This window comes from Centroberyx affinis, unplaced genomic scaffold (assembly GCF_046629955.1).
Source record: "Centroberyx affinis isolate AG114_WGS23_722 - 3 ecotype Tasmania unplaced genomic scaffold, CSIRO-AGI_Caff_v1 ptg000010l_1, whole genome shotgun sequence".
Lineage (NCBI taxonomy): Eukaryota > Metazoa > Chordata > Actinopteri > Beryciformes > Berycidae > Centroberyx > Centroberyx affinis.
In genome coordinates, this window is record NW_027278726.1 from 212,615 (window position 1) to 224,719 (window position 12,105).

At 43.0% G+C, this 12,105-nt stretch overlaps 1 protein-coding gene across 2 annotated transcripts in view; it reads left to right on the top strand.

Moving 5' to 3' along the window:
• The window catches only part of lrrk1 (leucine-rich repeat kinase 1), a 62,069-nt gene that overhangs the window by 27,637 nt on the left and 22,327 nt on the right, over window positions 1-12,105 (top strand). Inside the window, exons 17-26 of one of the 2 annotated variants that reach the window (XM_071532194.1) lie at window positions 1,173-1,345; window positions 1,824-1,947; window positions 2,672-2,831; window positions 3,771-3,949; window positions 4,041-4,138; window positions 4,351-4,522; window positions 4,617-4,786; window positions 7,729-7,868; window positions 10,402-10,485; window positions 10,549-10,711. In XM_071532194.1, coding sequence (XP_071388295.1) covers window positions 1,173-1,345; window positions 1,824-1,947; window positions 2,672-2,831; window positions 3,771-3,949; window positions 4,041-4,138; window positions 4,351-4,522; window positions 4,617-4,786; window positions 7,729-7,868; window positions 10,402-10,485; window positions 10,549-10,711 — 1,463 coding nt within the window. Of the gene's footprint in view, window positions 1-1,172; window positions 1,346-1,823; window positions 1,948-2,671; window positions 2,832-3,770; window positions 3,950-4,040; window positions 4,139-4,350; window positions 4,523-4,616; window positions 4,787-7,728; window positions 7,869-10,401; window positions 10,712-12,105 lie in introns of both variants that reach the window. The other variant, XM_071532106.1, reaches the window with a different exon arrangement.

A 12,105-nucleotide genomic window follows, 5' to 3' on the forward strand; every position in this document is an offset into this window, starting at 1 on the left:
GGTCCTGTGTAGATCACTGGTGAGTTTACATCACCGATGCTGCCAGGATGCGATTCCCTCCGTAGCCACCCACGCTAAAAAAAACTATATGCAGTCGTGGCACCAAGGTGTCCTGGATTAAAACATCTAATGAGTGGGATGTGTTTACTTTAAACGTTTTTTCTTTTCTTTTTTTCTTTTTATTCCCTCATTCTCTTTCAGTATTTTGTTGTCTCCCTGAACCTCTTCATGACTCTCTCTACACTCTGCATTGTTATTCTCCTCTACAGTCCCATTGTAATTTACAAGTGACCCGGCCAGATTTGTGTGTTTGCTGTCATTACGACATTGGTTGTCATAGTAACAACGCAGGTGTGTGATTAAGGCCACACTCACTGTCCAACAACTCTGGGTTTTAGCAACACGCTAGTTAGATGAAAGTTTGGCTGTTGCTTATTCTGACTGTTTTTATGACACCATTTTCTAGCCGCGTTGCAGAACACGTTCGCCACATGAGACGACGCCAGTCACTGCCATGTTGTTTGGTGCTCCTGTCACTGCTATTCTCTTGCTTGTTCTCCTCCATGTTTGTGGTTCTCTGCTAGTCTTGTTGCAACGTGTGACTTCAAACACGTGTTGCATGGGGAGTGATGGGAAAGAAAACACTGGAAATCTGATCTGAGTAGTCACACTGAGTTGCATTTCCAGAGATGCGATTTGAATCGCTTTTCAAACCACTAACAGTTGTGGTTTAAGTCTGATCTGAAAACTCTGATTCCATCTGGATTTTATTTGAGCTGCCGGTCTAAACATAGCCTACCTATCAATGAAATGTTGTCTGAGTGACTCACATTGAGGATTGTCAGGGTGTGTTTAAGTCCTGGTTTAATTTGTATACATAGGAAATGAGACAGGTGATTAAAGCTGTGCTACGCAATTTGCATGTTGCCGGCTCCAAATAGCAGCGAGAGGTAACTTTCTGAAAATTGTTTGAACTTCAATACCCAGTAATTATATAACATGACGTCAGTAAACTGCACACAGCCCCGGCCCGTCTTTATACCAAAGGATACCAAAGGGACGTTCACCTAATTTGTTATAACTACTTTGCTGCCTCCTCCCTACGCTCAGCTCGGTCTTTATTTTAGACATTTTTAATATGAGGTTTTGTCCCTGTGCATTCTGGCCTGTAGGCGCGGGCCCCTAACTCTGCAGTGGTGGTTGTGGGAACTCATCTGGATCTCATCGACACCAAGTTTCGCACAGAGAGACTCGCCACGCTGAGAGCGTACATCCTGGCACTGTGCCGCTCCCCCTCCGGGGCTCGAGCCACCGGCTACCCCGACGTCACCTGGAAACACCTGCAGTCAGTACACATCTCACTTTTTATAGTTTAGGCATTCAGCGAGCCCTGTTATCCACAGTGACTTAAATGCAACAGTATGTGTGTACCATACAGTAGTTAGATCCATATATCAGTGTGCCGATATTGACTTTAAATTAAAAATCTGATATCGACCAGTTTCGTCCACTGATGATACGATTGCCGGTTCCTTGACCACAGTTTAATATGAGTTTTAGTGTCTCATGATGGTCTAGATGCTGTTTCCGGGGCTTTTCTAACCTGACAAGAATATTATTCTGTGGGAAACACTGAATACTTATATTTTGGGGATTTTTTGGTTTAGGACAAATTATATATTGACACAAAATACCGGCTATCAGCAGTTTCAATCCAAAAATGTTGCTATCGGCCCTAAAAAACGCATATTGGTCTAACACTGGTGTGTACATACTTCAGTGTGTTCAAATCTGTCTGTGTGTGTGTGTGTGTGTGTGTTCAGTGAGGTGTCATGTAAGACCCTAGAGGGCTTGGATGGGCTGAAGAAGCTGATCTACCAGGTGGCCTGCTCCATGAAAGACAGCAGCAGCAGCTCTGCCTGTGGCAACAAACTGGTGGGCAGACTGGTGAGTGAATGGGGTTTGGCTGTCAGGAAAAAGTCTGAAAATAAAGTAGCTAAATTTAAGGCTTTAAAGTATTAAAATGTCTTAAATCCAGTTATTATTATTAGAGGTTTCTTAACAGATTTGGCTGATATGTTGCTCTATTCTGACTGATTGTGGGCGATGTGAGAGGCTCCAGTTGCATCTGTGTGGTGATCTGCAGCTACAAATTTTTGACTAAGAAAAAAAAGCTATGTATTTATCCGTTTAAATATAGTCTTTCAAATTAAAGTTGTGGAGAACTGGGAAGCCTGAATGGTTGTAATCAACTTTTCATCCATTTTGTACTTGTCAAGCCGAAGTATTATTCATGAAAAACAATCGCATCCACTGTGTTTCCCTGGTCGCTCAGCTCACAGTGTGGAAGCATGATTAGATTAATACGGAAAATGGATTAGTAGTACAATATGCACCCTGTCTGCTTTACTAAACACAATACTGGTGTCCTTTTTCCTTGACTGCTCATTTATAGTTTCACAACTTTCATCAGTTATTTTAAATTAGAAATTGGATGGTTTTGGCAGCTTTTTTTCTTGGTTTTATGAATTGGTCTTAAATGAAAATCCAGGTAGCACTAAACAGGCCTTAAAAAAGTCTTTTGGCTAATTTGACTTCAACTCCTTATGTTATGGGATGTGATTAGAGCACAAGAAAACAAAATCCCTCTTCTAATTCCTTTCTACATCAGATCCCCCGGAGCTACTTGACACTGCAGGAGGCGGTGATAGCAGAGCGGCAGAGGCGAGATGCTGAGGACGAGGTCCAGTACCTGACCGAATCCCAGCTTGACCGGGTCATCGAGCAGAACCCAGGAAGTGACATCAGAGACTACGAGGACCTGCGGACAGGTACTGCACCTTGGTCATTAACCGACTGAAATAAGAAAAACATTTGGGAATGATTGTCAGAGATTCACAGGGTGCCGCTGCTTTATTCTAGCCCCGTAGTAAAGAGCCACTTGTGCTAATTGAGGATGAATGAAAGCCTGCCTCTAGAGTAAATAGATTGTCTCTATTCTTGTCAGTTTTCATTGTGGTTGTGGGTGCATAATGGTCTGCTATATTATATTAATCAGTCTCTGTTCGTTCAGTTGTCACATTCATCATCTTAGACACCGCTGACTGGATTTAGATGAAACTTGAGGAAATTATGCATCTCACCACTGCGTTCCAGTATTTTCAAAATAACATTGATTGGCCCGTAGCTTTATAACAAGGTGACATATTTTGAGGTTTCGTGCAGCACTATATAGTCAAAGTGGGCTGCCCTAATAAAAGAATACCACTGCTTTGACTTTATTTTGATTGAAGACTTTCTCAGCATTTAACTAGCTAATGTTAACAGTTACTGTATATCAGCAGTCCTTATCTGATACCTGGCTGGTATCAAATAAGGTAAATACCTAAAGTTATCTCTTTCATTCCATTACAAACCTTAACTTTTGCACTGCCTTTTTCTCTGCATGTAACTACTAGTAGGCTTTGTTTGACTTGTCAGACTCAATACAGACTAACTGAATTATTTCCCTTGCATATTAGACCGAATGCCAAATAGAAAACAGAAACATTAAGGTGTGTGTTTTATTTATTTAGGTAAGCATATTCTCATCCTATTTATTTTGGTGAGCTTACCCAGCACCCCACTGGCACCACCCCCTTGACTAACATTCCCTGTGGGGAAACCCTGTATTTGTTACTAATTGGCCCAGAGGGGGGACTGCATCATTTCTGAAGGGGGGGGAGACATGTTTACAGTTCTCTTCTTCTTCATATTGTGTGTGCCTCTAGCCATCAACTTCCTGATCGAGACGGGGACGCTGCTGCACTTCCCGGACACCAGCCACGGTCTCTGCACCCTCTACTTCCTGTGTCCCGTCTGGCTGTCGGAGTGCCTGGAGAGGATCATCCACCTCAAGTCATCTCGCTCTGTGGCTCGGAACGGGGTGATCCGCGCTGAAGACCTCAGGGTAATGGAGCAACTGGCAAAATAATGAGCAGTTTGAATTTCAAATTTGACTCTCTGTATGGTGATTTCCTGGGGTGTTTTCTGTTGTGCAGATGCTGCTGGTAGGAACAGGGTTCACCCAGCAGACAGAGGAGCAGTATTTCCAGTTCCTAGCCAAGTTTGAGATTGCTCTGCCTGTGGCCAGCAGCAGGTAAAATACTGTTGACTTGCTAATCTAAGCCTACTTAGCTGTGGATTCACATTGGTGAACATTCCCAGGCATCTGTCGTATTGTTCTGCACTTTTTGGCATTCTTATCTTTAATTTATTCTTGTGTTTTATACTTTTCTAACTGGTGCACTGTTCTCTGACTGTGTTCCATCTTTCTCAAACACTCTCATTTTTCCTCCTCTGGTTCTATAGTTATCTGCTGCCCCACCTCCTACCCCCTAAACCAGCCATGGACATCCACTGCTTCCGCCAGCAGACCAACAACACCCTGCAGCGCCTTTTCAAAATGAGCTTTGTTCCTGCTGGGTTTTGGGAGCGCTTCATCGCCCGGATGCTCATCAGCCTCACAGAGATGGACCTCCAGGTACTGAGATCTGCAGATATCATGTAACACCCATTTTACTTACATACTTGTGTTACGTTTCATATTCAGTGGCTTCAATCTTTCGTTGGTGCAGTCGTTCGAGCCAAAAAGAAATGCCCGGAGCCAGTGCAGCAGGAACTCTGTGATCTATAGCTTTGCTGGAGCCCAGCAGAGGAACCGCTGCAGCACCTTCAGAGTCCGACGCAGCCAGACCATCTACTGGAAAGAAGGGCTGCTCGTCACCTTCGACGGGGGTTACCTCAGGTCAGAGCAGGGGCTGGAAGAGAAGGGGGGCCAATGGGATGTGATGAATGCTAATGTGATGAGCTGAAGGGTTGGAAAACCTTGATTAAAGGGTGTGGAGCTTCAATCAGACTCAAAGCCTCAGCCTCAGGAGCCAGTTCTGAATCAGGAACAGCAGAGTTCAGTCAATAAAGAGTCGGGGCAGACAGCAGGTCAATATTGGTAGCATACCGGTTCACAAGAAGTGGATAAGTTCCACAGTGTATCCTGGAGGCTGTTTTGGGGATTTCTGAGTGATGCTGTCTTTTTAACAAGGTCTTGAATGATAGCAATGAACAGTCCCACGGTTATTCGAGATATGCACCAAAACAAGATACTACATGTACTACTGCTACTGACACTCGAACCAGGAACCTCGTTTGGCCAGGAGCATGGTCAAACCTGCTGCTTTCTTCCATCCCAGGCCATATCAGTACAAATTACATGTGTACAAAGGATAGCTGACATTGCAATGTCTCCTGCTGGCCAAGGCCTGAGACTGTGAGTCGTTTGTAGCTACTTAGAGGAGAGGTTACTACTTAATTTCATTTCCTTTAGTACACATCATGAGTTTGACAAGGTACTTGGTGTTCAAGTTCCACTCCGGACCACTCATGGTTTGAATTTTGGATGAAAATGATATAAATCTGTGGTTATTTTACTGGCTGGACATGCAAAAACAGCAGACGTGCAAAGGCCAAAAAATCTGAAGATGCAACAGGAGTTTGCACTCACAAAAAGAGGAAAAAACAAGACTAAATGACAACTCAAACCAAGATGTGTAAATACAAAGTTTCCATTGTATTCTCATCCTGGAGGTGAGGCCAACTGGAAAACATTTTGCTGTTTTTCACTTTAGCACGCAACTACTTGGGTTGGATGAATAATAAAATGGAAAATTTACATTTAATCAGATCGGTTTGAGATGTTTGTCTCTTTCATTTGTGAGTGTGAGCTCTTCTTGCATCTAGTCTTCATTATCTCTACCATCGAAGTTGGAACAAGGTTTTGTTTTCACCCCTGTCTGTCTGTTTGTTTGTTGGATATCTTAAAAAGTACCAAACAGATTTGGCTGAAATTTGGTGGACAGATAGCCTTTAGTCCAAGGACCAGTTGATTAGACTGGTGGCTATCCGGATCTGGGATTTCCACCATTAGAGGATTATCATTTTTTAGCCATAACTGTTATGCTGCGTTCATGTGCTGGTGGGAATGTGCGACATCTGGGACTTCAAAGTCGGCTGCTATACAGCATTGCATTCATGTGTTGTTTTCTCAGAAAATCAAAGCGGGAAGAGAAACGATAAAGAAACGTTACAGAAACTGTTACAGACGCTGCAGCTTTGCAAGTTGGAGAATTGTTCAGCGCTTGGTGGAGGTTTGCGCTCTACTGAGCGCCTTCTAGATGAATTTAGTTTTAGACGGATTAAATAAATCCTTCATGTGAGATTGAGTTTCAACTCAAAACATTTGGAGGATCATTGAGATCGACTTTTGCCTTTTGTGTTTGACTTGTGGGAATGAGACATGCACACATCTATAGTCACTTAGTCTATATGGTGAGAACTGCCTATATATCAGAATGCGGACAGGCTGCCAGGCCGCAGGATTGTAATGTATGTCTCCCCCAGGCACTAGCTAAACCTTATGGGAACCCATCTAATTAATCCCATCCAGAGATTCACAGCGCCACACCCCACCATAATACAATACAATGTAATGTTACCATACAGTAGGCTACATCTGTTGTTCACAGCAGGTCGCTTTGACCAGGTCAGACAGACGTTTAAGAGGCCTGCAAACCTTAAAGTACACTTGGATTGTATGAATGAATAAACTGTTTGTATCTCCCAATCTCCACATGTCCTCTGGGTTTTTCAGTGTTGCATCTCTCTGTGATCTAACATGATCTGATAGGGGAACAGGAAATTTCGTTTTCAACTTATTCTAATGTGTGGCTGCAGTTGATTTTAACTAGGGGTAGACCGGTATTCATTTCTCAAGGCTGATACTGATACCAATATTTTTGTATTGAAGCTGCCGATAGGCAACATTTTGTGCTGATATTCAATATCTTTAAATGTGGACAAATCCTAATAACTGAATAAGTATTCAGTGTTTTCCCAGAATTGCATTCTTGTCAGGTTGGAAAAGCCTCTGAAACAGCATTTAGAACATCATAGGACACTAAAACTCTCTACTGAAACCCAGACTAATGAAATTGTTTTAGATGGGCTGACAGCTCCTTAAAGCAGGGTGACCCACCACACCTATTCAATGGCAGGGGAAACTCTAGGATACATTAGGCCTTTAACAGAAAAAGATGTGAAAATGTGCAAACAAAGTACATTTTCATTGCAGGCTTTACAGACTCTTTATGTAGCTGTGGTCAGGGAGGAACTTCCATTATATCAGAGGTGGATGACATTGACTTGCTGATATCTGAATTTTACTAAAAGGCCAGTATCAACCTGATATATTGTCAAACTGCTATATCAATCTAACCTTAATTTGCTACTATACTTGAAATGTTGGTGATCCAGGAATTGAAGCTTATTGTAGTCTTGGATTTATAAGTCACTTTAAGAAGAGTGTTTGCCTTAAAAATAACCAGATGCCTAAATACCTTGTAGATTTAGAAAAGCATTGCAGCATTGAGAGGGTTTGGAAACATTAAGTACAATATGAGGATAGACTAAACAGGATAAAATTAGGAAAAAGACAAATTATAAGAACATCAATATTTTTGCAATATACAACTAATGAAAGGAAAAAAGAGAATACACAAATGCCTTAAATGCCTTAAATGTAGTTGTAGGAGAAAGTGGCTTATGCTGGTCCTGCTGCATCAGACCAGCTGCTGTGTTGGGGATGCTGAGGCTTCCAGTTAAATGAGATCTCAGCATGCGTCTCTGTCCCTGCAGCGTGGAGTCGTCGGACGTCAACTGGAAGAGGAAGAAGAGCGGCGGCATAAAGATCATCTGCCAGTCAGAAATGAGAGATTTCTCTGCCATGGCTTTCATCACAGACCATGTCAACTCGCTCATCGAGCAGTGGTTCCCCGGTCAGTGGATTTCCTCTTCCTCAGTTTCAGTGGCTGTTTACCTGAGCCTTATTTTCCTAGTTTTTGCCATTATGACGAATGATTATGTTCAAAATTTTCTGACTTAATTCACTGTAGATCTTTACGTTCCTCCAGTTCGCAAGGAGCGATGCTGTCGATGCTACGCACAGTATCTTTACTCTTCATCCAAAATCATTTGTATTTATGGATTTAAAATCAACCATAAACGAACTACAGCAAATATTTCTCGCTTTGGCCCTTTCACTGTGTGCTGGAGAGCAGCTCTTCCTGCAAACTGGAGGCATATAAAGCTCTATAGTGAAGTGACAAAATTTTGAACACAATCCATAATCATGATGGCAAAACGTAGGAAAAAAGAGGCCCCCCGGTTGAGAATAACCGGGATTATCCTTCAAGGTGTTATTCAGGTTAATCTGTTTACATGAACCTTTGACAACCTGTGATTGAGTCTCCCTGTTGCTGCCATGAATTAACCAGTTAACAGATTATTCCCCCTCTCTCCTTGACTGAGCAATTGTAGCTTACTTCTAATACAGGGGAATGAAATTATGATCCCAGTTGTAATCTGTGATGTTTTAAATTGACATCAAAATGTGCCTATAACACCGCGCAATTTGTACAGACCATAAAAAACAGGTGAAAGGAGTGAGTGCACTTAGCTAATGGAGCCATTTCAACCAAGGGTTCTGCAGCAAAACTAGAGTAGAGACCGTTTAGAAAATATCTAGAAACTTTGAAATGAAACGGTTTTTTTGCAGACATAATGCATTTGCACCCAGTCTAGAGCCATAAAAGACTGAGTGAATTACAAATTATTCAAAATTTTTATTTTTTCAATGCAAGCTTTGGTAGGGTGGCATCCTGACGCCTTCTAAACCTGACATTTACCATTGATGTTTTAGATAGCTGAAAAGTTTTCTGCTATTAAACTCCATTGTAGCTGCGCCTGGAATATCTCTATGTGACATGACGCTGTTTACATTTAGTCATATCAGTTATCCACAGGAATTAGAAAAAAAACACCAAACGGAATGGGCCCAGAAACTCAAGGTACATTTGCCAGTCACAGTTTTATAACAGTGATTGTATCTTATGGTGGATTTTTCCTCTTTCTCCTTTTCTCTCCAGTCAGTCATTTGAATTGCCAGGTGTACTTGCACCGCATGCTGTGTTTACCTCCACCACACCAACTCCATCAATTCACGCTGATCCCTTATTGCTGCCAGTTGTCAATTTCTCAGTCAGACCCACCTGCAGTGTGCATGGCTGCAGTCTTCATGCAGCTTTTAGCAGACTTTGCTAGTATATTGCAGTTGATTACCTGTCAAATCTCCACTTGAGGTTATCAGATAAGTGTGGCAGCTGAATTACTCTGCATGAATGGGATGTAAATATGTGACTGGTGATGGTTTCTCTGCTTGATATGCTGGCGATTAACTAAATTACGCATGTGCCTTAATAGGTGCTTAGGTAACTGGTTCCAAAAGTGGGGTGTGGGGCCACCAAGGGGTCCTGGGGGTCCTCAGCAAAGTGAAAGATATTTTAAATTCACTATTATTGCTATTTCATTCTCTGAACATTATTGTAATGAGAAAATGAGAGTGACTGCTTTGATCATAGGGCGCCCTCTCTCCACTATTATCGCCCCAGCGATAACATAAACAGTACTGTAACTGTTTCCTACATTCAAATGGGGGTTTTGGGGGTCCTTAGTGTGACCAGTTTGGGAAGCCTTGTCTTAGGTCACATTGGCATCGTACAATACTATGTTTCCATGATCCAACTGAAAAATGACTTTTAAGCAAACTTTTGAGATGTCCTAAAAGAATTCTACCCGTTTCCATCAGCTTGAAAGGAATAAATTGGCTTCTTTAAGATAAACAAACACATCCACCAGAAAAAGTCTTTCAAGAATTGATTAGTATTGGGCAAGTTGTTCTTGTTCTTCAGTGTCAGCTAATGTTGGCCATATTTCATGCTTTCTTCTGAAGCAAAGAAATGCACTTGGCAATGTTCTAATGTACCAACTAATGGTGATACAACTACAATAGAGACTTGTACATGGGAATGACAGCAGGTTTCTGGATGTTGTGGTGGACAGATCATTTACAGATATTTCAGAACATCAGAAACCACTTTTCAACTGTTGTGCATCAAGATTGAACCGAGCGCAAGTCATTATTTATTCAATAAATATATTTCTATTGCTATTTATCATGTTGTTTCTTTGACAACAAAATTTTCCGCTTCAAGCAAGTATAAAAACGTTATTACGATATTGATGAAATTTGATCAGATTTTGCCATTTCCCATTCAGCTTTTCTGATTTAATCCACATAATTCACATAAAAATGCTTGAAACCCAGCTAATGGTGTGTGTGTGTGTGTGTGTGTGTGTGTGTGTGTGTGTGTGTGTGTACACACAGGGGCATTCACACGCACCCAGTTTTCAGCTCTTCAATAAATAATACACCATGTAGCACTCTGAGCTTGTTTGTGTCTCCTCTTGCAGCTTTGACAGCCAGTGAGAGCGATGGGAGTCTCCTCATCGAGCAGTACGCCCCCTGTCCCCTCTGTGCCTCATGGGGCCGACAGAGCCAGACCGCCCCCCCATCCAGCCGGCCCGACCAGGGAGGAGGGAAAGGAGGATGCGGAGGAGACGACGGAGGAGGAGGAGGGGGTGGCGTACACTACTTCAACATGGAGGACTGTGTGCTGGCTGCGGTGGAGAAGGAGCACATCCTCTGTCCGCAGCACCCCGACCAGCCGGTGCCCCTCCAGGAGCTGGTTCCCGAACTCTTCATGACAGACTTCCCCTCACGGTAACCTCTCACCTTTGACCCCAGTCTGAACCTTGCGGCATCTCATGTTGTGTTTATTTTGTTATTGTTGTTGTTCCATTCAAAGTCAGAAGTGGGAAATTCCCGGCTGGTAGGTCGTAATTACATCCTCTGTGCGTTCCAGTGCACAAGCTCAGAAAAACCAGGGAAGAAACATGGAGGATAACGTGATTTTTGTTGCCCAAACCTTAGCATAGAAAATGCAACTTCACTTTCAATTTTATATGTTAACTGAATCTCGGAGACCTCAGGGTTAAGAAATCTTGCCTGAGTCTCCTACTTAGAATTCCAGCTTGCAGGGCCGTTCCATTGCATCTTGGTAGGAAGTCCAAATTTTTGACTTTCCATTATCTCTGGAACGCAGCAGCTCTTGGCGGGGGCGGCAGTAGTCTGGAGGTTAGAAGAAGAGTAGAAGACTGAGGTCGTCCTGGGCAGCTCCCAGTGGCCGACAGCAGAAGACTGTGGTTGGTTGAGCAGCTCCCTGGTCAGTGTCAATGTGTGTAACTGTGAATATAAAGCAGGGTGTTGCTGGAAAATAGTAATCATGAGAATGCTCAGTCGACTTACCCTGGATAAATAAAGGTTAAAACAAGGCAACTTGTCGTTGGTGCAGTCCCCCTCTGGGCCAATCAGTAACAAATCACAAGTAACATTGATTTGATCTTTAATTGTAGTGTCTCTCTTGGGCCAATCAGTGTAATTTTGAATGCGGTTTTGAGTGCAGTGCTGAGAAGCATCATTCCCCCAAGTTTCGTCAAAATCTAATCAGCAGTGTCTGAGATATCGTGCGGGATGGAAGGAAGGAATAAGACAAAAATGGAAGAAGATCCATAATTCTTCCCAGATTTCATTGTGGGAGGACAAAAACCTCTTGAATACAATTGATGAAACCCCAGCACTTTGCCAAAAGCCCGTTCTTCTCGTACCGAACACTTGACCTTCCACCTCTGAACAGTCTCGGCTCTTGCCTTCTTGCACATGTCTTTTGCTTGCCCTTTCCCTCTCTAAAGCCACAGCCTCCCTTATCTCCCTCAGTGAGGCAGGCAGGGCGGATCTGATGCTCATGTCGCCAGTGTGTGGATGTTTTTCAGACCTCCACTGACTTGGCACACGTCCCCCCGAACTACTGAGTAGGACCGGTCTGACGGCTTGTCTGTGCTTCAACCAGGCAGATTCCACAGGAGCTGAATGGTGCACACAGTACATACCGAGTAGCAGACGCACACACACACACACACACACAGACACACGGTGACAATCAGCAGCTCTCCAGGGGTTTGGCTGCATAATGAGTTTCAGTTGATTTCTTGCCAGTGACAGCGTCTGTTGATGTATTGTCAAGCCTCAAGGGCAACCCGCTACTCCCCCAAGCATTC